Here is a 27,327-nt window from a genome sequence, read left to right as displayed (position 1 = left end):
CCGCCTCACGACGATATACGTCGGCAGAATGGCACGGGCAGGCAGAATCACGTACCCGTACGTGATCTGCCTCCTACGGGCAGGGGGTCCGATAGGAACCAAACCCCCCCCCCCCCCCCCGGTGCCCGAGGCGGTCGGCTTTTGTCTAGCGGCGATCGGAGGTCTGGCTGCGATCGCCGCCGGCCAATGAAATCATTCCTATGCTGCTGTATGGTAAACAGCAGCAAAGGAAATGTCATCTCGGCTCGGCATTTTCCGTTCCGGCTCCGAGGAGAGAAGTCTGTAATGTAAGTGCACAACACACACACAGTAGAACATGCCAGGCACACAACACCCCCGATCACCCCCCCCCCCGTCACACTGACACCAAGCAGTTTTTTTTTTTTTTTTTCTGATTACTGCATGGTGTCAGTTTGTGACAGTTAGTGTGGTAGGGCAGTTAGTATTAGCCCCCTTTAGGTCTAGGGTAACCCACTAACCCCCCTAATAAAGTTTTAACCCCTTGATCACCCCCTGTCGCCAGTGTTGCTAAGCGATCATTTTTCTGATCACTGTATTAGTGTCTCTGGTGACACTAGTTAAGGAGCTAAATATTTAGGTTCGCCGTCAGCGTTTTATAGCCACAGGTACCCCCATATACTACCTAATAAATGTTTTAACCCCTTGATTGCCCCCTAGTTAACCCTTTCACCACTGATCACCGTATAACTGTTACGGGTGACGCTGGTTAGTTTATTTTTTATAGTGTCAGGGCACCCGCCGTTTATTACCGAGTAAAGGTTTAGCCCCCTGATCGCCCGGCGGTGATATGCGTCACCCCAGGCAGCGTCAGGTTAGCGCCAGTACCGCTAACGCCCACACACGCAGCATACGCCTCCCTTAGTGGTATAGTATCTGAACGGATCAATATCTGATCCGATCAGATCTATACTAGCGTCCCCAGCAGTTTAGGGTTCCCAAAAATGCAGTGTTAGCGGGATCAGCCCAGATACCTGCTAGCGCCTGCAATTTTTTTCATGTAAACAAAGTGTCAGAAAGGGCTTTGTCTTCAAGTGGTTAGAAGAGTGGGTGATGTGTGACATAAGCTTCTAAATGTTGTGCATAAAATGCCAGGACAATTCAAAACCCCCCCAAATGACCCCATTTTGGAAAGTAGACACCCCAAGCTATTTGCTGAGAGGCATGTCGAGTCCATGGAATATTTTATATTGTGACACAAGTTGTGGGAAAGAGACAAATTTTTTTTTTTTGCACAAAGTTGTCACTAAATGATATATTGCTCAAACATGCCATGGGAATATGTGAAATTACACCCCAAAATACATTCTGTTGTTTCCACATGTGTGAGACTTTTTGGGAGCCTAGCCGCGTACGGGACCCCGAAAACCAAGCACTGCCTTCAGGCTTTCTAAGGGCGTAAATTTTTGATTTCACTCTTCACTACCTATCACAGTTTCGGAGGCCATGGAATGCCCAGGTGGCACAAAACCCCCCCCCAAATAACCCCATTTTGGAAAGTAGACACCCCAAGCTATCTGCTGAGAGGTATAGTGAGTATTTTGCAGACCTCACTTTTTGTCACAAAGTTTTTCTTGTCTGTCTTCATTTTCAAAAACAAATGAGAGCTGCAAAATACTCACAGTGCCTTTCAGCAAATAGCTTGGGGTGTCTACTTTCCAAAATGGGGTCATTTGGGGGGGTTTTATGCCATCTGGGCATTTTATGGCCTTCAAAACTGTGATAGGTAGTGAGGAGTGAAATCAAAAATTTACGCCCTTAGAAATCCTGAAGGCGGTGATTGGTTTTCGGGGCCCCGTACGCGGCTGGGCTCCCAAAAAGTCCCACACATGTGGTATCCCCGTACTCAGGAGAAGCAGCTGAATGTATTTTGGGGTGCAATTCCACATATGCCCATGGCCTGTGTGAGCAATATATCATTTAGTGACAACTTTTTGTAATTTTTTTTTTTTTGTCATTCAATCACTTGGGACAAAAAAGATATTCAATGGGCTCAACATGCCTCTCTCAACATGCCTCTTTCCAAAATGGGGTCATTTGGGGGGGGGGGGGTTGTACTGCCCTGCCATTTTAGCACCTCAAGAAATGACATGGGCAGTCATAAACTAAAAGCTGTCTAAATTCCAGAGAATGTACCCTAGATTGTGGACGCTATAACTTTTGCACAAACCAATAAATATACGCTTATTGACATTTTTTTTTACCAAAGACGTGGCCGAATACATTTTGGCCTAAATGTATGACTAAAATTGAGTTTATTGGATTTTTTTTATAACAAAAAGTAGAAAATATCATTTTTTTCCAAAATTTTCGGTCTTTTTCCGTTTATAGCGCAAAAAATAAAAACCGCAGAGGTTTTCAAATACCATCAAAAGAAAGCTCTATTTGTGGGAAGAAAAGGACGCAAATTTCATTTGGGTACAGCATTGCATGACCGCGCAATTAGCAGTTAAAGCGACGCAGTGCCAAATTGTAAAAAGTGCTCTGGTCAGGAAGGGGGTAAATCCTTCCGGGGCTGAAGTGGTTAATGACCAGGCCATTTTTTGCCATATGGCACTGCATCTCTTTAACTGACAATTGGGCAGTCGCGCGACGCTCTACCCAAACAAATTTGAAAGTCTTTTTTTTACACCCACCCCCCCCCCCCCCCCCCCAAAAAAAGCGACATTTTTTTAAAAAAAAAAAAAGCCGTTTTTGCTATAATAAATACCCCCCCCTCCTCCCCACCAAAAAAAAACTATTTTCTTCCTCAGTTTAGGCCAATATATATTCTTCATTAAAAAATCGCAAAAAGCGTATATTGATTTTGCGCAAAAGTTGTGGCGTCTACAAAATAGGGATAAGATTTATACCATCTTTATAATTTTTTTTTTACTAGTAATGGTGGCGATCTATGATTTTTAGTGGGATTGCGACATTGTGGATTGACATTTGTACAGCGATCAGTGCTATAAAAATGCACTGACTAGTGTGTAAATGTCACTGGTAGGGAAGGGGTTAATACTAGGGGGCGATTAAGGGGTCAAATGTATTCCCTCGTGTGTGTTTCTAACTGTGTGGGGATGTGACTGACTAGAGGAGCAGCCAGATCACTGTTCCTAACTAGTAGGAACAGACTATCTGTTTCTTCTCTCCTGTCAAAACAGATTTGTGTTTACACACACATCCCCGTTCTGGCTCTCATGGCCTGCGGACGTCGCCCAAGTGCATCGGGTCCCCATGAAATGCGTGCCTGCTATAGCCGTTTAAAGGGCCAACATACAGCTATAGCGATTTGCCCAGGAGAGCCGACCTGCCGCAGGTTAGTGACGGCGGCTGGTCAGCTAGTGGTTAAATAATTTTTAAAATGCATTTACTTATTTATGAATCCATACTATGTTTTTCATGCAATATACTGACCACTATAATCACACCTCATTTAAATTCCCGAACCTTTTCTTCTGTCCTACCAATATTAGGGATAGGATGTGCCTCATTTAAAGTCCCACAACTCTTCCTTTTATGTCATAAAAGTTAGGAGGACTTGTTTCAAAACTGCCCTATAGTGGCTTACAGCTAAAAAGCTATACTAGTAAATATCCTGACCTACCTTCTGGTAAACAATGACTGTACAACAGAAGTCTCATAGGGTGTCACCAAGAAATCCATCACGCTTGGACAAAAAAATCCTGGTAACGGGGATATATGAACATGGGTAAGTAGTCTTGTGAGAATGTTAATGTGTACAGCCATGACCAAAAGTTTTGAGAATGACACAAATATTTTCACAAAGTGTGCTGCCTCAGTTTTTATGATGGCAATTTGCATACACTTCAGAATGTTATGAAGAGTGATCCGATAAATTGCAATTAATTGCAAAGTCCCTCTTTGCCATTAAAATGAACTTAGTGATTGTAAAGGCAGGTGTTTTTTTATCTTAATGCATTAAGATAAAAAGCCTCCTGTTTGCAGCAGCCTTCCTAATACCTGAGCCGATCTCTATCCAGCGATGTTACACGAGAGCCTCGGCTGCCTGGGACTCTCCTTATCGGCTTGAGACAGCTGCGCAGTATCATTGGCTCCCAGTTGCTGGCACTTGGTGAGTCAATGAGGAGAGGGGGGGGGGGGTAGGGCCTAGCCTGGGCTCCTTGTCTGAATGGACACGTAGTGCTGCAGCTCGGGTGCCACCATAGCAAGTTGCTTGCTGTCAGGGTGCTAGTCAGGAGGGAGGGGCCAGGAGAGTTGAAGAGGGACCTGATAAGAGGAGGCTCTGGGCTGCTCTATGCAAAACCACTACACAGAGCAGGTAAGTATAACGTTATTTTTAAGAAAAAAACAAGACTTTACAATCACTTCCCAAAAAATACAATTCCACTGCCACAAAGACCAGCTGACATGTCAGTGATTCTCTCGTTAACATAGGTGTCAGTGTTGACGAGGACAAGGCTGAAATTCACTCTGTGATGCTGACGGAGTTATGCCCCGTACACACGGTCGGATTTTCCAACAGAAAATGTGTGATAGGATCTTGTTGTCGGAAATTCCGACTGTGTGTAGGCTCCATCACACATTTTCCATCGGATTTTCCGACACACAAAGTTTGAGAGCAGGCTATAAAATTTTCCGACAACAAAATCCGTTGTCGGAATTTCCGATCGTGTGTTCACAAATCCGACTCAGTGCCACGCATGCTCAGAATAAATAAAGAGATGAAAGCTATTGGCTACTGCCCCGTTTATAGTCCCGACGTACGTGTTTTACGTCAGCGCGTTCAGAATGATCGGATTTTCCGACAACTTTGTGTGACCGTGTGTATGCAAGACAAGTTTGAGCCAACATCCGTCGGAAAAAATCCTAGGATTTTGTTGGAATGTCCGATCAATGTCCGACCGTGTGTACTGGGCATTAGAATAATCAACAAAGCTTTAAAAGGAGGGTGGTGTTGATGACACTATTCTTCCTCTGTTAACCATGGTTACCTGCAAGGAAACCTGTTGTCATTGCTTTGCACAAAAAGGAAATCGCAGACAAGGATATTGCTGCTACTAAAATTGCACCTAAATCAACAATTTATGGGAGAGTGGTTCAAATGTTGCGAAGAAGGCTTCAGGGTGCCCAAGAAAGGCCAGGACCATCTCCTACAATTGATTTTGCTGTGAGATCAGGGATCCACCAGTGCAGAGCTTGCTCAGGAATGGCAGCAGGCAGGTGTGAGTGCATCTGCATGCACAGTGAGGGGAAGACTTTTGGAGGATGGCCTGGTGTCAAGGGCAGCAAAGAAGCCACTTCTCTCCAAGAAATGCATCAGGGACAGACTGATATTCTGCAAAGGTACAGGGATTTGACTGCTGAGGACTGGGGTTAAGTCATTTTCTCTAAATACCCTTTATCATTTTTTGGGGCATCCGAAAAAACCTTGCCTAGAGAAGGTGAGCACTACCATCAGTCTTGTCATGCCAACAGTAAAGTATCCTGAGACCATTCAAATGTGGGGTTGCTTCTCAGCCAAAGGAGTGGGCTCATTTCCAGTTTCCCTAAGAACACAGCAATGAATAAAGAATGGTACAAAAACATCCTCAGAGAGCAACTTCTCCCAACCATCCAAGAACAGTTTGGTGACGAACAATGCCTTTTCCAGCATGATGGAGCATCTTGCCATAAGGCAAAAGTAACAACTAACTGGCCTGGGGAACAAAACATCAACATTTTGGGTCTGTGGCCAGGAAACTCCCCAGACCTTAATCCCATTGAGAACTTGTGGTCAATCCTCAAGAGACGGGTGAACAAAAAGCCCCCACAAATTCTGACATCGCAAACTTTGATTATGCAAGAGTGGACTGCCATCATTTATGATGTGACCCAGAAGTTTGACAGGGCGAATTGCAGAGGTCTTGAAAAAGAAATATTGACTCTTTGCATAAACTTAGTGTTACCCTAGCCTTTCATGTTCCTGACGTGTGCCTGCTGTACCATGTACTTGTATGAGAAAATATCCTGTTCTCTTTGTATTGTTTCCTTTGTGTGAAATCACTGGTGTTCCTGCTAGTCCTCTTGCTTTTCTATTAAAAACTGACCGCACAGCAGGAGAACACAGTGTGGACAGTTCTCTAGCTCTGCTGGGATTTCAGCCTGCTCTCCTTCAATGATCAGACTTGTCCTCACCCGTCCCTCCTGTACAGCTAGTCACTGGGAAGCTATGTGTAATGTTGCTTCTCCTCCCCAGCTCATATGCAGCTGAGAACAGAGAGTATGTGATCACTTAAAAAGGGGGGGTGTACTGTTTTTATATCTATAGACAAATGTTTTGTCTTTCATTTCAGTTTTAAACTGGGTTGTTTTACAAAGTGATTGTTTATAATCACTTTAACCACTTCAGCCCTGTAAGGATTTACCTACTTAATGACCAGGCCATTTTTTGCTATTTGGCACTGCGTCATTTTAACTGACAATTGCGCAGTCGTGTGATGTACCCAAACAAGATTGATATATAAATACGCTGCGTTATCAAAATTATAAATGTGTGTGTTTATATAACATAGAAGTGCAATCCATGCAATATTGCAAATAAAGTGATGATGTGCATACACTAAAATGTTGCATATGGCATCCAAAAAAAACTATTTTATATGAAATGAATATTATATATGCATCATAATGTATGTATATAGCTGGACATATGCTCGAAGATAAAGTGCTACAACGTGCTAGTGCAATATTCAGATAATCAATAAACTTTCAAAATTCATCCATGCAATTAAATGCTGCAAAATTTTGTGCGATATATATATACATCCCAATGAATGGACATATACTCAAAGATAAAGTGCTACAGTGTGCTAGTGCAAATAACAATCAGTAAACGTTCAAAACATCATCCATGCGATTAAGTGCTGCAATGTTTTGTGCGATTTTCAAATGAAAAGTCCATAAGTGCTCCAAAAATCATCCGTGCGATTCAGTGAATGAAAAAGGTGAAGTGTTGTAACCACACACAGGTGCTCCCCCCTAGGTGATAGCCGCTCACCTACAGGTAAAAGTGGCACCCCTTTGATGTACAGAGGCACAGGTGATACCAACCCAAGATCCTGATTATACTCTGAACCCTGTTGTGGTTCCAAGGCATGTTTTGACCAAGCCTAACAGCAAGGTCACACGCCCTAAGATGAGCGGCTATCACCTAGGGGGGAGCACCTGTGTGTGGTTACAACACTTCACCTTTTTCATTCACTGAATCGCATGGATAATTTTTGGAGCACTTATGGACTTTTCATTTGAAAATCGCACAAAACATTGTAGCACTTAATTGCATGGATGATGTTTTGAACGTTTACTGATTGTTATTTGCACTAGCACACTGTAGCACTTTATCTTTGAGTATATGTCCGTTCATTGGGATGTATATATAATATCGCACAAAATTTTGCAGCATTTAATTGCATGGATGAATTTTGAAAGTTATCTGAATATTGCACTAGCACGTTGTAGCACTTTATCTTTGAGCATATGTCCAGCTATATATATTCATTATGATGCATATATAATATTCATTTCATATAAAATAGTTTTTTTTGGATGCCATATGCAACATTTTAGTGATTGTACATCATCACTTTATTTGCAATATTGCATGGATTGCACTTCTACGTTATATAAACACACACACATTTATAATTTTGATAGCGCAGCGTATTCATATATTTTTGTTTGATTCTTGCATGATATATGAGACATGTATAATGCTAGCAGCTGATCATCAAGAAGAGTATTAAGTTTTAAGTTTTTATTTTTGTCTAGATATCAGTGGAGGCTCATAGGAGTATATATTATTATTATTTCAAACAAAATTGATGTCCTTTTTTTTTCCCCCACAAATAGAGCTTTTTTCTGGTATTTGATCAACTCTGCGGTTTTTAATTTTTGGCGCTATAAACAAACTGACAATTTTGAAAAAAATATTTTTTACTTTCTGCTATAATATCCAAAAAAAATATAAAAAAATAATTTATTCATCTGTTTAGGCCAGGCATGTTGCAACCAGTGTTCCGATTTAATACGGAAATGCATGTCCTTAGTCGGCGTTCTCACAATCTCTCAGGCATCACGGAATTTGATGTGTTCCTTCTCCCTGTGCTGTTTCTTCACGAAACACAGCCACAAAGGCAAGAGAATTCTTGTTGGGCAGTGTATTAGTGTATCGGCTGAACACACATAGACCATAACCTCTGGCACTGCGTTCACATGATCCCTTCCCCTTCTGGTCAATTTCTAAAATGGCTACTGTAAATAAGAGAAGGAAAGTTGACAGTGAGGGCTGCCGCTTCCAGGACGGGGGGAGTGGAATATTTCTTCACTGAATACGGAATCACTGTGTTTGTCTGATATGTCAAGAGACTGGCTGTTTATAAGGAATTTGTCAAGAGGCACTACTAGTCATGATGTAGCACATATGACAAGCTAACAGGGCACGACCTCAGTGAAGACTGTCAGGCAAAATGGTTGGCCAATGCATGTTCACTTCATCAAATCTGGCCCTCTTTGAAAGAACTTTGGACACCTCTGGTTTAGGCCAATATGTATTCTGCTACATATTTTTGGTAAAAAAAATCGCAATAAGCGTATACTGAGTGGTTTGCGCAAATGTTATGGCATCTACAAAATAGGGAAAAGATTTAGACTTTTTAATTATTTTTTTTGTTTGTTTTTACTAGTAATGGCGGGGATCATCGATTTTTAGCGGGATTGTGATGGACAAATCTGACCCAAGTGACCTTTTTTGGTAACCAGTGACACCAATACAGTGATTAGTGCTATAAAAATGCATTGATTACTGTATAAATGGCAGGCAAGGGGTTACAATTAAGGGGGGCGATCAAGGGGTTAAGTGTTCCCTAGGGAGGTGTTTCTGTCAGGCGGACGGACTGAGTAGAGAGATCGCTGTTCCTGATCACTAGGAACAGCTGATCTCTCTCTCCTCCCCTGTCAGAACAGGGATCCGCCTTGTTTACAATGGCAGATCCCCGTTTTGCGTCTCTTTACCACGATCGCAGGTGGCCGGCAGATATTGAGTCTGCCAGAACCGCGTGCGCAAGCCCGCAGTGCCACATGCAGAGACCAATGTACAGGTACGTCGTTTTGCGCAGCCGAACCGCCTTGCCAGTATATATGCGGAAGGCGGTCGGCAAGTGGTAATGTAATTGTCAATAAAAGCCGTTGACTCTTATGAAATGCTTAATTATACTTCAGTATACCATAACATCTGACAAAAAAATCTAAAAACACTGAAGCAGCAGACTTTGTAAAATGTTTGTGTTACTGTCAAAACTTTTGGCCACGGCTGTACAAAATTTAATATGGGTGTATATATACAGCTATTTATTGTGTAGTATATTATCTCTACCCCAGCTCACACAAAGGTATTCACCATTGATTCAAAGTTGGTATTAATCATGCTGTTTTTTCTGAGAATTCTGATCCTGTTCATTAGTCTGGGCCCTCACACAGCATCCTCTGACATCAATGGATTTACGTAGGCAGAGCAGTAAAATTATTTAATGATATACGGTAAATGTGAAAAGCTACTGCTATATTGTGCCACTAGATGGCACTCTTCAACTTGCAATATAAACATTCACCTCATGTTATCAATCCAACATGAAACAATTCTACTTACGGTAAATCACAGAAAAGCGCCCTATAGATGGCAAAAAAAACACATGGCAGGTATGATATGGGGGGAGGGGGGTTTGGGGAATCACCTGTTTGTCCTTCATTACACTTGGATTCATCTGGGTACCCCCAAGAGGCAAGATGCCAAACCGCTGTCTGCTTCAAGTTAGATCTCTCTTTATATGGCCTCAGCTGGGTGTCCTATTCTGGCGTGTCACGTCCATTCAGACTACTGAACTAGATCAGAATTCTTGAAGAAAATGACGTAATTAGTACCAACTAATCAATGGTGAATATATCAGCAGAGGTTAGTTGGATGTAGGTATAATCTACTACACAATATATAGTTGTATGTAGTGTGTGTGTATGAGTTTGTACAGGTTAACAGAAAAAGATTACAGCGCACACATACAAAAATGACATTTATCCTGCAAGGCTGTTTAAAAACACCTTAACATATTCAAAAAATACGGGGGTCTGATCACACTATATGGTCATATAGCGCTAAGCCCACTTACTGCGACAAAGTACCCCGAATTAGTGGGTCCTACGCTATCCATAGAATGGAAGATCCTTTTTCTCTGAACCATGGGAGTATACACTCCTCTAAATGGGAAAATTTCAAGGACTCCTATAACACAGGTGGACACTAATAAGAGGCAATGATGGGGGGGGGGGGTTGCTACAGCCCAAAGGGATTTGGCCAGAATCCATACACTAGACGGGCACACCCTAAAAAATGCATAAGAGATTGTGCTGCCATAACACCATACAGACAGGAAAAAGATTACAGCACACACATACAAAAATGACATTTAAACTTCAAGGCTAGTTAAAAACACCTGAACATATTTTAAAAAAATATGGGTTTGGTCTCACTATATGGTCACTAAGCCCACTTACTGCCACAAATCTCATGCATTTATTAGGGTGTGCCCCCCCCCCCCCCAAATCTTTGTCTAGTGTACAGGTTAACATTCTCACAAGACAGTCTACTAGTGCTCTTCATATGTTCCTGATATTCACAGGAATTTTTTTGTCCACTCTGTGGGTTTGATGTCTAAACACCTTGAGACCCCTGTATACTGCTATGGTTGCCGAGTAGGTGGATAGTGATATCTGTAACCACTGCTTTAGCTTTTTAGCGGTACGCCATTGTAGGCTAATTTTTGAAACAAGTCCTACCAATAGAATACCGTGTATTTCACCACTTTTATGTGTATGTTATGTTTTAATTGGCCCTTTTCCATCTCCTCCTTCAGTTGTTAGATGTGCTCCTGAGCTCACCCCCAAATGGAAGCCCAGCATCGCTGGCATTTGACTAGCCTGTGGGATGTTATCCTTGCTCCTAGAGAGTAATTTGTGGTGAAATTGTTTTTTTGTGTTTTGTATTGGTCTAAACTTCTGTTTTGCTGAATGTTCGCATTCTTCAGATTTTTGCTCTTCCATCCTCCTGAAGAAGCGGATTAACCATGAAATGTGTAGAGGAACTCTGTGCATCCCCATAAGTCTTAGTGCAAGTTCAGGAGCACTTTCAATAGGGGCCATGAAGCCTCAAATCTGAGCATTTCCATAAAGTATTGATTATGGGTTTTCACTATGTCAGGAGATTGACATATTGGAGCATTTTTAAGTTGTATTTTACTTGGAATAGGTGCATAAATGTAACTTTGTTTTAAAATGTGTTAAGTGATCCTTGGGTACTTCAAAATGTGCAAAGCAATAACCCAGTTCATCTGTTTTTGTGCTGTGAACATGGCATTCAAGGTCTCCTTTAGGGTTCTGTGGTTACCTTTTAACTGCAAGCTGCTACTGTGGCTTACTGCGGAGAAATGTGTCCTATAGGGTAGGGCTGAGCCTTTTGGTTATTTATGTCTAACCACTTAGTGGCAAGGTGTACTCAATGATTTAATGCCCCAAATCTGCTGAAGAATTATACAGAGTACATCACTTTATTTCATATTGCACCCACACATGCTTATGGATAGCCACATCATCCAACCCTTGTTCTTTCTCCCTGGCTTGTGTGTGTCCTCACCTGAAAGTAAAGTGAGGAGAAATCTTCCCAACAGGGACACAAACCTAAATAAACCCTGACAAAGGTTCTAACTCTACCCCAATCTATTGAACAGTGTTAAATAATGAGGTTTTTTTTTTTGTATGTCAGTTAATGTGCATTTCTTTCTTTTTAAAGGACAGAAGAGTGCATCAGTTCAGAAGAAGAGCTATGTTTAGGCCCACCATGGAGAAATCTGGACTGTAAAACTGCACCTACCGCTAATGATGCTCATAATGTAGCACTTGTTAGTTAGATTTGTTAGTAATGCTCTTTTCATACAGTACCATCCAGCTCAAGTTTTGTTTCATGAGGGGATACATTTGTCAGTCTATCATGAATCAGAGCTTGGGCCATCAACTGGCAATAGGCCTTTACCACAAGTTTATCCAGCTCAAAAATAAGTTGGCGAAATGTGGTGATATACTGTAAAACACTCCTCCTCAAGAGTTTTCTTCAACTGTTGGTTCTGCATTGTTTTACACATTTGACACGATTTTAAGCAAAGGGCACATTTAATGTTTTCAAATGTTGACAGTTTTTATTCTTTAAACATGTTCTGTTGTAAAAATGTTCTTTTGTGTTCCTGTTTTTTATAGCCAAAAGTGTACGTGTTCATTTTTTTTTTTTACCATGCTCTTTTTTCACTCCTAATAGTGTGATGCTTATCTTCACTCCCCATGTGCTTTGTCATAGTGTGATGCTTATCTTCACTCCCCATGTGCTTTGTCCCCAGAGGTTTTGGTTTATGCACTAACCTATTACCATTCACTTGTATATTGTCCCTGCAAATGTTGTTTTTGCACTTATTTATACCTCTCAGTTGTGTATTGTCTCCATAGTGTGTTTTATGCATCCACTTGTACCTTTCACTCATGACCCCATACGTTTAATTTTAGGCACAAGTTTCACCATTTTTTGGTTTGAGTGATGGCTAGTTAAGAATGTATAGTAATAAGTACCTTTCATGTATTCACCCTTTTCTTCTCTTCATTCTCATCAGACATAAATTTCAGTTCTGAATGTTCTATGTATATTGTGGTTCTAAGACATGATTGGCTTGCCAGAATTGTTAGATGGTCTGTTTTATTTTCCAGCTAAAAAGCCCCTTCCAACATGAGTAAACGCTTCTCACACACTGCATACAAAACTTCTACTAAATTCTGTTTTTCCTGATAGCTGAAAAAGCCAAACAAAGCAATGGAGTGGAAAAGTGGTTCTGCTGTACCATGGAAACTAAGAGGCAGCTTGAAAAGGTATAGCTGAAAGCAAGCAAATATGGAAGGGTAAATTCAAATTCTACAGTTATAGTTTAAAGACAATAACTCTTGAGCTTGTATTGACGTATCTATTGATGCTAAGCTGAGAGCGCCTGCTTAGCTCGTAAACACCTTTGGCGCAAGTGAGGTGCTTCCACAGGCGCACAGTGTTAAGTTTTGCTGAGGTAACACAACCTTTGATCACTTTGTAGTGACATTGGTTTAAGTGTATTTTGACTTATTGGTATGTAATGCACCTTATTTTAGTGTTTTCTGATAAATTTCCATTAGTAATAGAGCTTTTAAGACTTTTTTTTTTTTTTGCATGATCTTGGAATTAAGAGCAATGTGTGCTATAAACGAAGTAGTGTGACTACAGAACCAAATGCTCAGTATCCGGCTATGTTTTCCATGCATTTTATTTCCTGCATTGTAGCTGCAAATTATGTAGATTTTAATTGGATTTTAAAGTAGTGCATTTCCCTAAACTTTTCTGATAGCAATTTATTTGGACAAATTACATTTTTATGCTCAGCCTGAAGACACTTTTGCCATGAGCATATTTTACCATTTGTCTATCGCCTCAAAATTATGGAATTTCATTTCTGCCAGTAAGGAGAAGTCTTGCCCAATTAATATAAATGCACAAGAAATTGCATTCCTGCTTTACTTTTCCTTAGATTTTCTTTGCAGTGTGGCATAGTTTCAGAGTTAAATTGTCAGTACATTATGGAATTATATAGGATGTGACACTACAGTGCAAGCATCTACCAGTGGCCAAACATACCTGATCCTTCCCTGCGTTCTGGTTGCATTTAATGTCAGCACATCTGATAGCTTTGCACAATCACCCACTGCCTAATGCATGTGCATTGGTTTTACTGGTTAATGGGACACGTCAAAATTATGCAGCATTCTAGGATTTGGAGCATAGATTGCTTGGGATGCCATCTAAGGATGTTCCAGTTATTGCCAGGTGATTGTACTGTAGTGCTGCGGACTTTTAACATATTTTATACTGTCATGTTTACTTTAAAGGGGATATCCTACTCTTGACTGGCAGTGTCATGTAGTAACCTATATTACTACTTTCTGCGGCTCCTTGGTTTTACTAGGTGCTGAAATTGGTTTTCATCTGCAGTGCATCAATTTGTGAAATCTGGAATACATTTAGGCCTTGTTTGTGTCTGAATAAAAATGTCACTCTTACCCATGTCTGGTTCTTCCTTTCCTGTTCTAACCTTTCTTTGAGTGGAAACTGTTCCCTAGTCATTCAGCTATGTGATCAGTGACACTTCACTATGTGAAAGTTTAAACCCAAAACTGGTGCACTGTAACATCATTCCGGAGTCAAATGCTGGTGGATTTCATTTAAATCTGGAATCCTGTTTAATTCTATCATGACAGTGTGACTTGTATGTACCTCTCTTGGTGGTATTTTTAAAAAAATTCCCCTAAATGTGTCAATTTCCTTGTAACCTGTTATCTTAATACTGTTTTAGATATTATTTAAATGGAAACTAACATCTTTGTATGACCACATAATAAAGAAAACCTAATTTGGCTCATTGTTTAATGTCTTTAAATCTGAGATGTGAAAGTGTTTTGTCAGCCTTGCATAGTAAAGAGAAACTAATCTAGACTTAACTAGGAATTTAAAGATGAGCCTCCTAGGGATCTCAACAGGTCATGGGCAACTACTTGTTTTAAATTATGGACAACGATTAGAACCTCTCAGGTTTTAAAGTGGTTGTAAGGCAGAAGGTTTTTCATCTTAATGCATTCTGTGTGCAGCAACCCCACTAATACTTATCTGGGCCCCCTCTCGATCCAGCAATGTCCATGATTTTGTCTGCCATCTGGGTCTCTCCCTCCTGATTGGCTGAGACGCAGCAGGGGCGCCATTGGCCCTAGCTCCTGTCAATCAAATTAGCCAATGAGGAGAGAGAGGGGACGGGGCTGAACTGCAGTCGGTCTCTGAATGGACACCCCTCACCCTAAATCTAAAACTGATTTAAAGGTGCTGCTGTTACATCAGCCTTGACACTAAAGTGTGACTTCATCCTTCATTTCTTATCCCATGACACAAAAATGCATACACCTGTCTGATTTTACAGCAGTCTACAGAAGAGTTGGACACTGGCAACTTGTAAGCCAGCACAGGATAACTCCTATTACCAGCATACTTGTTTTTTTTGCTAGTGTCTCCAGCTCCGCTGTAAAAAGGCTAATCATTCAACATAGCTAGAGCTGGTCTCTTTGCACCTATCCAGCACAGCCATCCTCAGATGCACTCCAGTGTTCTGGATGTTGGTGGGCTTCTGAAAGTGACCCACAGGCACTGGGTTCATAACAGGACAGGCAAAGTATTCAGTAGACCCGGAGTTATAGGCTCGTATGTTCAGCTGATTGTACACTGGCAAGCTGTTTGACATGCCCACTGGGTGCCTTCCCTATAACACTACCCCACTCCATTTATTTGCTAGTGATCTAAGGTGATGGACCTCCTCTTCTTAACCACTTCCATATGGGCCTATTCTGGCACTCCTCTCCTACATGTAAAAATCATCTTTTTTTTTTGCTAGAAAATTACTCAGAACTCCCAAACATGTTTTTTTTAGCAGACACCCTAGGGAATAAAATGTCGGTCATTGCAACTTTTTATGTCACACAGCATTTGCGCAACAATTTTTCAAACTCGTTTCTTTTTCCCAAAAAAAAAAAAGCTTTCATGAATTAAAAAATAAAACGGTAAAGTTAGCACAATTTTTTTGTATAATGTGAAAGATGGAGTTACGCGGAGTAAATAGATACCCAACATGTCACGTTTAAAAATTGTGCACACCCGTGGAACGGCGCCAAACATCGGTACTTAAAAATCTCCATAGGCAACGCTTTAAATTTTTTTACAGGTTACCAGTTTAGAGTTAGAGGGGGTCTAGTGCTAGAATTACCTCACGTGTGGTTTGAAGGGCGTTTACATATGTCGGCAGGACTTGCGTGTGGGTTCACTTCTGTGCATGAGCTACCAGGGACAGGGGCGCTTTAAATTTTTTGTATATTTTTATTGCTATTGCTTTTTTTTTTTTTTTACTTTTTCTTTTTTTTTTATCACTTTTATTCCTATTACAAGGGATGTAAACATCCCTTGTAATAGGTATAGTGTGTGATGGGCCCTCTTTATAGAGAGATGCAGGGTCAATAAGACCCTGCATCTCTCCAGGCTGGAAAGCATGAGATCAAGAAAAAAAAAAAATCACGATCCCATGCTTTCCAGCCGTGATTGCGGCTTTGTTTACAAGCGCGCTCGTGCCTTCGTCCATAGAGAAGACTGGTGACCATGTGGTCACCGTAAATCTGATCGTCATCCAGTGGCGGACGATTCTTTCTCCAGGTCTCCAATGGCACGGTAAAGCCCAGAGAAGCAGGGGGGGGGGGGGAAATGTCCCCTCTCTTCTCCTGTAAGAATGATCTAGCAGCTGAACTGCCGCTATGATCATTCCTACGATGCACAGAATCGCTGGCTGAAAAAGAGGCTATTTGAATGATGCCTGTAGCTGCAAACATCATTCAGATATTCCCACTGAAAGTCAAGGACATCATATGACGGCCTTGGGCTGGAAGTGGTTAACCACTTGCCTACCGCAATAAATTATATTTATATTGCAGTTTGCAAGTGCTTTACCAGGGTTATGACTGAAGATATCAGCCATAACCCCAGCACTGTTCTTTTTTTCTGCAGGCGGCTGGCTTTCTCATGAAACCGGTCTAAGCAGCCTTTGAGCTGCTCAGACGGGATGTCACCCCCTCTATTTACTCTGCATCACATCTTTCACATTATACAAAAAATTGGGGTAACTTTTTTTTGTTTTTTTGTTCAAGTGTGTTTTTTTTTTTATTATTTAATTCCCTAGGGTCTCTGCTAAAAAAAAATGGGGGTTAGAAGTAATTTTCTAGCAAAAAATACGGATTCAACCACTTCTAGACCGGCTCACGCCGATATGTCGGCACTTTGAAGGGGGATAGTGGTGTTATGGCAACCATAACCCCTATATCCTCTTCAGTGAGTGGTCCGGTTTCAGATAAGTGGTCTCTGCAGCGGATTTGCCGTGAGATCACTTTTATCTGCGGTGGGAGAGGTGCTCTCTGCCGCTTACTGGAGCCGCTGGTAGCGGCAGAGGCAATCGGGTTCTCTTCATGGCTTGGTATGGAGACGAGTGAGGGGAAGATGGGCCCCCACCTGTCTCCATGCCATTGCAGGGCGGAAGCGACGTCAAGGCTCTTCTGTTCATTGACAGATGGCAAAACACAGCTCAGTTTTTGCCTAGAGCTTAGAAATGAGCTACAATTTTTTTTTTCTTTAGAAATTTTGCTCCTGTAGATGGATTTTTTTTTTTTTTTGGATTAATTTTTTTTTTATTCCTGTTGATGGATTTCTTTTTTCCTTCCACTGTGGTGTTGGGTAACAAGCTGGATAATATAGATTTGAATAATCCCCACAACACTGCCATTGAGCGCATGCAGTTCCCCATTATGGTGGAAATTAGCCGTGATGGCTCTGCTACTGCAGAGTGGCACTGAGGGGCTCAACTCACCTCAGCAAGTTAACACGGTCGGACCTTTTTACGTTCTGGGCCAATGACACCTGGATCAACATAGGATTGAAAGTCGTCGTCTCCCCCCCCCCCCCCAAGAAAGACTTTGCCATTGATGAGCTATAAGGCCAGGTTTGCCTCTACTAACCATGAGTACTCCTTTGGGTGTGTCAGTTACATGTAAGTATTCCTTTCCCTGAGTGCTCACCTATATTCCCTGTGTTTTTTGGGGTCACCATCTGCCCCACAGTTCTTGCCTTTTTGTGTCTAAAGCCTTGTACATACGATCGAATTGTTGGCCAACAGTGTCAGACGGGTGTGTGCCAGGAACTTGTCTTGCATACTAAAAGGTGGGAGGGAGAGGGAAAAACTGGAACAAATGTGCAAGGTGGTTGGGATAAAAGTGAATAAAATAGGGATGTGTGAGGGAAGACATATTAAATGTCTTATTATGAAAGTACAAACGGATTGGGGGTCCTGGGAGAATAGGTCCCACTGGGAAGGAGACCAGTATACAACAGTAACATGGAGCACTCTGCGAAAAGGGTAGAGAGTGACAGCACATGAACGCACAGCACTCCCACCCATGTATCCTATAAGGGAAACAGTGCCCAAAGTAAATATGTGGCCCATTGTGGAATCCCTTGTGCAGAGGAATGTGCACGTTGGCTGCAGTAAAACTGGTATAAGTCTCAAAGAAAGGTGACTTACTATATGCTTGTTATCTGATGAAGATCCCAGGTCCAGCTGATGGACAAGCAGGCTTCTCCCTGCTATTTGTAGTCCCCAACCCTGCGACGTCACAGGGTTAGGGGTCCCGTGAAGCACGCATGAAACAATTTTGCGTACACACTTGCCCTATGACCAGTGGGCAGGAGCCCTAGGTCAGGACATGTACAAGTGGGGAGGATGGCGGTCTCATGATACGAGACTCGTCCAATCACCAGAGAGCCCACTCGGCCACTGCAGGAGAACGCATACCAATGACACCAGGGCATCCGCACCAGTCACCGAGGGAGGGGGCAAGCAAGCGCACCTGTATACAATAATATCAACAGGAGAATACAAAACTGTAGAAAACATTAAAGAATTATGTCAGAAAGTGATTGGCAATACAAAATAGATTACATACAATTAGTAAACGGGATTGGATATATCCCAATAAAGGGCCGAAGCAAACATGGAAATTCACAGCAAGGACTCGGGTGAATAAAGCCTGAAGCTAAAATGCAGAGAGAGAACAGGTAACTGAATCTAAAAACATACACATTATACAAACGCAGAGGGAATGTTCAAACCAAAACATAGGAGCTGAAACATTGCATTGGTCAAGACAAATGAGCATATCTAAGCCAATTCCCCTTTCAATGACAAGGTGGAAGTACAAAGTCTAACTAGACATTAAATGTTGGGGCAAGACCTACAGGGACCCAAGGGAAAGATTAGGGGGACACAGGATTATAGGAATGGTCTATAAGAGTTGACTTAGTTGAGGCCAGGTGAAATAGTGGCGTTAAGCCTCTCTATTCAGAGGGTCTCCCGCTGCAGGAGCACCCTATCATGGTCACGCCCCCCCCCCCCCCCCCAATATCCAGGGGCACACACGATTTAATTTTTTTTACATGACCAATGTTCAAGTCTATCAAAATGATCAAATCTGCAAACAATCAAATAGGCATAACATCCCTTCCAATTGTTGGGCTCCGTTTCGATCAAGCAGAGTTTTGAACCAATCGGTAGCACTGAGATACTTTGTTCATGAATACACTGGTATGTAGATCGATCGGATTATGAGATTACATGGAGGAAATAAGGATGTGATCAATAATTCATGATTGTAAGTTAGAATCATGTCTTCATTATTGATTGACATCCCCTTCCCTGTGTGTGGCATGGCGATCAAATCGGTTGTCAACCATAATGGAGACTGATCGTAAACCCAAAAATGTAATATACTGCACCTGACCAGTCCGTGGTGGCTGCATTAGTTCTCGTTTCACCAGGTGATCCTGCCAGTAACATACTTCCTGTGCTGTGTGACAACACTCACTCACTGTACTGTATCTATGGAGGGGCAGTGTTGTCACCCTAGGATGTTCTCCTGTTTTAGACTTAAAGTACCCCCCCTGTAGTTTGTAGCTCACAGAAAATCAGTGAGAACATTGTCTGAGATTTCAGCTCAGTGCAGTCAGGAAGTTTGCTGGTGGGATCAGCAGGATTTTTTTTTTTTTTAATTAGCATGACATAAGAAATGAATAAAGTTATCACATTGAAGGAGGGGTAAGCTGCACCATATTACATTTTAATTGTTGCATTTAGATATCCTTTATAGGAGAAGGAAGTGATTGGTCCACAGATGACCCCCCCAGATCGCATGCCAATCAGATGGCAGTCCTCATACATCCCCAGTGACAGATCTGCCTGTCTATGTCTCCCTCTGCTATGGGGTATACATATAATCTGCAGGATCCTATGTGCTCTCTGTATAGAAGACACAGCCAGATTCTGCTAGTATGTATAGTACCTGATGAGTCCATACAGGGGGTCCCCTGTCCTGTGATCAGTCCTTCCTATAGGAGAGCCTTCTCCCAGTAACAGGTGTATTACCTGCCCCGACTTCCCCCATCCCTATCCGGGTATGAATGATAAAGATGCCCCTGCACTGCGATGATCGGTGAGCCCTATATACACCCCGCACAGTGTGATCGGCCAATTTACAGACACACAGGGTGGTGTGCGGTCTCAGTCTGTCCGCATTCCTACCTGTCCTGGCTATGCAGATCGGAGGTGTGGAGGCAGCAGTCTGGCTATAGGTCCCCTGAGCGGACGGAGACATGAGAGCTGAGCACAGCCCTCTGGTAAAGCGCAGGGAACAGAGCAGACTCCCGTCCTCCTCAATACAGTACAGCCATACTTTCGCCTGCCTACATCTTGTCAAATGTGGTGGGCTGAGGAACGAGGGGCAGGTTACAGTACAGCTGTAAATGCCAATTGGCTAAGAGGTGGTGGTGGGCGGAGCAATTGTCATAACTGCAGAGGTGCAGATCGGATGTCTCAGGCAGCTGGCTTTCGGTCATCTCCGGGAACTGCGCATGCACAGTTTTAAGCTGATCATGGCCATTTTTTACTGGCACTTTTCTTCTGCTACAGACATTTACGGCCAGGAGAAAAGTGCCCTATTTTTATGGGCTGCCCATAAAAATACGGGCGGTTGGCAACACTGATGACCCTGCCTGCCTCTGACCATGCTTCTGGATTCTGACTTTGTACCTTGCTGTCAAGATTTGTTGCTGACCCGGCCTGCCTGACTATGCTAACGCCTCAAACCTTTTACAGGTACTTTACATTGGATAAGGGTCTGGTATAGATTTTGGGGTAGACCCTAAGCCATTTTTTTTAAATTGTGGCATGGGGTTCCCCTTAAAATCCCAAAAGGGTCTCATGGACTGGGGGGGGCAGGCCTCCATGCTGTTTTTTTTCTCAACTTTTATTGCCGGCAATTGTGTTTACATTCAGCTGACGAGTCTTCCATTGTTATGGACATGGCGGCTGGCTTGCAAGCCTGCTCCTTAACAACCAGCTATACACTAGTTCACTGGAGTTAATTGGTAAAGCCCAACCCTTGAAAGTCAACCCCACACTATAATCCCCCCTTCCACCAAATTATTTGGACCAGTGCACGAAGTAAGGTCTATAAGACATGAATGAGCAAGTTTGGGGTGGAGGAACTTGACTGGACTGCACAGAGTCCTGACCTCAACCCGATAGAACACCTTTGGGATGAATTAGGGCAGAGACTGCGAGCCAGGCCTTCTCGTCCAACATCTGTGCCTGACCTCGCAAATGTGCTTCTGGAAGAATGGTCAAACATTCCCATAGACGCACTCCTAAACCTTGTGGACAGCCTTCCCAGAAGAGTTGAAGCTGTTATAACTGTAAAGGGTGGACCAACTATAGCATTTTCCCCTGGCAATAGCAGTTTAATAGATTTTGGAACTTAAAGTAATTCTAAAGCCTAATCATTTTTTACCTTATTGCATTCCCTGTATTAAAGGTAAAAATGTTTAGGCAGCAGTATCTCCCCCCCCCCCCCTCACATCATTCTCACCTGAGTCCTCACTTGATCTGTGCTGGTGGGGTACCCGCGAAGAAGCCGGGGGCGCTCTGTGCATTTCCATTGCGCAGGACAGGTAAGTATAAAGCTGTTTGTTATTAATAAACATTACGACTTTACAATCACTTTAAGTATTAAAATACATATGTAGAACTTTGGTGTATAAGCACTGGGTGGCAGCAGAGATTCACTGTCTGGATTTGTGAGCGTACTTTGAATTTACACAAGAAAAGTGTTATTGCACGTATCAGTGGTTATAAGGAGCTGACATTCACTCTCTGAAAGTATCTACTTGAGAGCCAAGCTTTCTGGTCTCCTTCAAGGATTGGAGACTAAAAATCCATATGGAGAATCTACTAGAGGTTAGCTGACTAAATTGCTATGGGTCGGGGTTAAGTAGAATACTAAAGATCCAGTGGGGGGTGTTTTAATTGGGTTAGGTCTTTTAACAGCTAAGTGCGCCTTTCCTGTACCCTCTTCCCAGCAAACCCCTCAGGTACTGTATAGCTCATACTTGCTTCAAACCCTGCTCCTCTGAGATAGGCCACACAGTGCTGGGTAGCCTCTTCTCGTGATCTCCACAATTCTGCATGTGTGGTTTCTGTTTTGAAATTTGAAAAGAGTAGCATCAGTTGAACCACACTGAAAATCTTGGATGCATGTGGTTGCAGGAAAGTATGATTTATTATGAAAGGGATGTGAAGGAGGTGCAGTTATTTATTATGAGGTAGTTCCTTATAATTTTCTGGTAAGAGCAGAACAATGCACATGACTTACAATCATTTTGAAACTTGCTTTTCCTATTTTAGTTTGAACAGTGACACCACTGGGATGGTTGACACATTCTCATAAAAAAAAAAAAAAAAAAGTTTAAACTGTAGACACTTATGAAAATACAAATATCTGATTTTCATTGGACAGTATAGACCTAAGGAAACATTATGGGGAATAATACTCTTTACAAACTGCCTTTGCCTTGCTTAGCACCTGCTTAAAAACAGCCCACTTCTAAACTTTCTTTGGAGACTACTGACAGATCAGACTTGAATAGATATGGTATACATTGCACTACTGCCTGTATAAAGGATAGGTGCAATTATCCTTTTTACCCCCTGACCTAACCCATCTTCCCTCTCCACAGATTCATGCATTTTGTAGTGATTTTTAGTGAAAGGGTGGGTCCATTTTTCTAAAGCCAATATATGCCTGTCTCGCAGACACATCAGATCTAAGCACTGAATGAGTGCCCCGAGCCCCTATTTGCTGCAATCAGGTGACTAATGCCAATGCACATGATTGGCCTTCACAGAAGCAGCTGCTGACGTTGAAAAAGTATTCAGAGATTAGATTTCCTTCTTTTTTTTTATAACTGAATTGAATGTAAAGAAATGTTGCCCTTGATATAGGTCTGCTTTTGTTCTCACCACCTTTGTTCTTTCACCCACTATTGCAAAAGTTTGTCATTAGTGTTCACAAAGAAGATGAACACGCGACTTACTGCAGCAGTGCATTCTGGCCTTCCATGCATTGGTTCACAGCATTTCTAATAAGGCAAAGGCAGAATGGACTTCAGACACAGCAAATGCAAAAAGGTGCAAGTGACATGAGCCTATAGACTAGAAATTAGATTTAGGGGGTATTTTCATTGCAGCAGTGTAGATTTAAATACTGTCCCTAAGGCAGTAAGAAATAGAAGAAAAGTCAAGTTAGATGACAACTGATTCTAAATGACTTCTTTATCTGCCAGGTGAAAACCACTAAAAAGGAAAGTTCCAGACAACAACATTTTACTTTCCTGGATGTAAAGGGATTTTTTTATTGTAAGAAGTGTAAGGCCTGCAAATTGACTAGAGATAATGCGAGAAAAGTGGAAAACTTTGTCATTCAGCACAGGCAAAGAGTATAGGATTGATAAATTCATTTTGTGTAAATCCACCCATGTAAGATGTCTGATTATTTGCCCTTGCGGGTTACAGTACGTGGGACATACAAAAAGAAATCTCTGTACACGTATCAATGAACACCTCACCAACATAAAAAATGGGTTTCAAAAGCACAGCCTCTCTAACCACTTCAGAATCCATCACAATAGGGACCCTAGTTTAGCCAGATTTTTTGGTATAGACAGATTAGATGGTGACTGGAGGGGAGAGAATATGGTTCAGAGAATCTCAAAAAACGAGATGGAATGGATATATCAATCAAATACACTCACTCCGGCAGGTATCAACGTTGATATTGATCTGAACTGTTATCTGTCTAATTTTTGAATTATATTTTGTAAAAGGATCAATCCATTCCAGTATCATCTTTGTTTGATGAGTAATTAATCCAATTCCCTTTATATAACATTTTTCTACAATTCATTTTATTCAATTTTCTCAATTTACAATTAGCCACAAGATGGCAGTCTAGATAGTATATTTAATTTTCTCAATTTATATTTTTTTCATCGTAGTTGACTATTTCAGCCACAAGATGGCAGTTTAGGTATTTTTGCCATATAATTGTAGTTTGTCTTTTAGCCACATGGTGGCAGTCTATGTTAATATGAATTTGTCATTTGGTTGTGGTTTGACCTTTCGGCCACAAGATGGCAGTTTGAATGTGTTTGACACATCCGTTTAAATTAATTTAAATTTTTTGAATAATAAAATTTTAATATATTAGTTTTTTGAAGTTTATATCCATCCAGTTCTTTATAATTATATCTCTTTGTAATTGTTAAGGATGGCACTGGATTGGATATTCTTAATTGGCGGTTGTATTTATATGGAGGTGACGTATCCGTTCGCATGACTCCTGATGACGTCAGAACGTACTGACGAAACCGGTAGGGTATACCGAACGTAATTTGTTACTTCCGCCATAGCTGCGTGGCTGAACAGCAGCGGCGTTTGTGTTTGTGTAAAGACTGCACAAACGTATGCTGTTTTTTCACCTTGTTTTTATTTCGATCTGTTCTATTACGATCGTTTGTATCATGGTTTTTTTAATACATTTTTGATATTTTGATATACTTCACTATGGGAACATTCCCATCGATGGTCCTATGATCAATCCCGCACCAAGGGTTTAAACAAGTCCACCCAGTGTCCAGGCAGGTCACTTCATCTTCACAACACTTGGATCAAGCCACGGTGGTGAGAGTCCAAATCGGCATTTTCCATACAAGCGTGTTTGACTCCTGTAATGAAAGTCAATACTTTCTGGTGAGTAGACTGTGTGACTGGTGTTGGTGGTGGAAGATTAACCCTTGTGATGATCGCCGAATATTAGGAAGACCTCATCCAGAAACCATTCAGATTTTGTCTGTCAAGCTCGAATAACACTTTATTTGAACACATTATGTTTATATTTTGGACTTTAGTATTAAAAGCACTTATGGTGTCAGAAATTGATGGCATTTTTATAGTTTTTTGCGTTTGTTTTTGCACTTGCACTTTGTAGAGAGTGCGGTTCTAACTAATTTGTTAGTTTCTCCCTGTATCTAATTTATACAACGTGCTGCTCTCATATTTTCATGATTTTTCACGGTATACTAATTTATTTACTCCAATTGCGCGGATTGGTGGTATTTCCATTTATTTTACATTATGAAATTTCACTACCTATACCAGCCAGAAGGTAGCAGTATTTTACCATTCTAAAATGCATTGGATGATCTTTGTGACTGGGCATTTACAGACTACTGATGCATACAACGTTTGGTATATTTTGTGTGTGGGGGGAGGGGGGTTGAGAAAATGATGCACAAAAAGCTCTGCATTTGTTGTCCGTTTTTCAAAATATTTAATAGTATATTTATTTGGTATGAAGGCTAGAGAATTTATCTTCTGTATACAGTGGTAAAACCTAGTTAGTGGTGATGAGTTAGCGTTTCATTTTAGTTAGATATACTGTGTTGCCACTTCAAGAAAAAAAAACTGACCGTTTATAATATATCCTTTTAGGCCATGTATCCAGGGGTATCAAAGGAAGCAATCTTTGCATATTCCTGACGACTGTTGAGCATTTCTCTTTCATTCATTGAAGGACACAGCCTAGCAAGGAATCTTGACCATAGGGTTATAGTGCCACCACCAGGAGTAGGACACTAGGCAGAAAAAAAGAAAGCACTGGCTAGGTGGCAGGAGCATGTAAACTCATCTGTTCCACGACAACTGCTGGTCTCATTCTAGCATACTGGTTTTGGCTGACGTGCATTCCCCCTGCCTGTCTATCCACCTGCAAGGTGATTGATGTAGCCAGTCTCAGGGTGGAGACCAAACCTGATTTAAATCTGCCAAGCCTGCAGTCTCATGCTTGTGATAGCCTTGTAACACGTGCTCCAAGCTCCCTGTTTGTCTGCCCTGCCTGCTAGTTTGGAATACCTTGTTTATGACCTCAGATTGGAACTCGTACCATTCTCTGAACTTTGCCTGCCTTTTGAATACAGGTTTGACTGACTATTCTGAACCTTGCCTGCCGTGTACTTGGACTGTCATTGAACCACCCTGCCTGTCTGCCAACTGCAAGTACCTGTTTGCTGTGTTCAGTTGGTGCTTGTCCTGGAATGGTAGTCAGGCACTATAGCATTTTGTATAAGATCGGGAGCAAACCGAGTACAGGTAGGCCTGCTTGCCTTATGGGAAAGGAGGTTGCTATAAGTGTGTATAAGAACACAGAAGCTAGCTATAGTGTCTGACCACCTGCACTAGGGGTAAGTGTGACACTAGGGATGGCCCCTGCTAGTGGCCAAACCCCCATCTGCTGTGGGCAGTTCAGTTTTTTGCCTAGTGTCTAGGAACAAGGACCTAGCTTCCTGCTGGTACTCTTAGTTTCTTTGTTTTAGCAGAGTTAACCCCTTTTTTGTTTGAACATGTTCTTAGCAATCTTCAAATCAACAGCCAAGCTGGTTGAGAGGCTGGATAATATTGATTCTATATGATAGGGGGCAATCACTACCAATTTGCTGAGCCTCCCTTTGGCCTGGCCTCTATTCCCTGGGGTATTTACCAAGTTACTGGCTCTGGTCCTAGCATAATCTGTTCATCCCTTCAGGGCATCATCTACTGTAGGTCCTTCTCATCATAGCAGACCCCTCACAGCAAAGTCCACTGGCCTTGCTCAGAGATCTAAACATTAAAATTTGCCACTCCTTAAAAAAAAATTAAGAGGGAGCACATTAACTTAGTTTGCTATAAGGCAAAGACATACCGACCTTTAGTTCACTATCCTTCGGAAGAAGTACACAAAGAAGTGCTATTGTTGTCCTCTCTCTGCTGTTTACTTATGTTACACATTTTTACTTGCTGCTTCACAAGTCAGACCATTTTTCTTACACCTCCTTGCAGGTCTTTGGGAGGATATACAGGATCTCCAAAATCCTGCACAGTGCACCCTCTCTATTCAACTATGCATCCCCCGTCATGCTTCCAAGAACAGATATTGGTTACAAAAAGACCTACTAAATCAAAAAAGACATTCTCCATTTCATGAATTCCCCATATTCATGAACAGATAGAATGGGCAATCTATGACAATTGGGTTTCACAAACCCAGTTTGGGTCAATTGGGATTGACAATTTTGTGTCCATCCAGAAAAGATTTTCACTCTTCAGAAAATCATTACCAAACTCTATCCAGTGGAAAAAGAGT

At 41.7% G+C, this 27,327-nt stretch overlaps 1 protein-coding gene across 1 annotated transcript in view; it reads left to right on the top strand.

Moving 5' to 3' along the window:
- The window catches only part of DAZL (deleted in azoospermia like), a 143,031-nt gene extending 131,105 nt beyond the window's left edge, over window positions 1-11,926 (top strand). The window contains exon 11 of the mRNA XM_073632750.1: window positions 11,858-11,926. Within this exon, the coding sequence (XP_073488851.1) occupies window positions 11,858-11,926 (69 nt within the window). The remainder of the gene's footprint in view (window positions 1-11,857) is intronic.
- Window positions 11,927-27,327: the final 15,401 nt, after the last annotated feature.

Source organism: Aquarana catesbeiana, linkage group LG05 (genome assembly GCF_042186555.1).
Source record: "Aquarana catesbeiana isolate 2022-GZ linkage group LG05, ASM4218655v1, whole genome shotgun sequence".
NCBI lineage: Eukaryota > Metazoa > Chordata > Amphibia > Anura > Ranidae > Aquarana > Aquarana catesbeiana.
The sequence above is the reverse complement of the archived record's forward strand: the minus strand, read 5'-3'. Positions and strand labels throughout refer to the sequence as shown.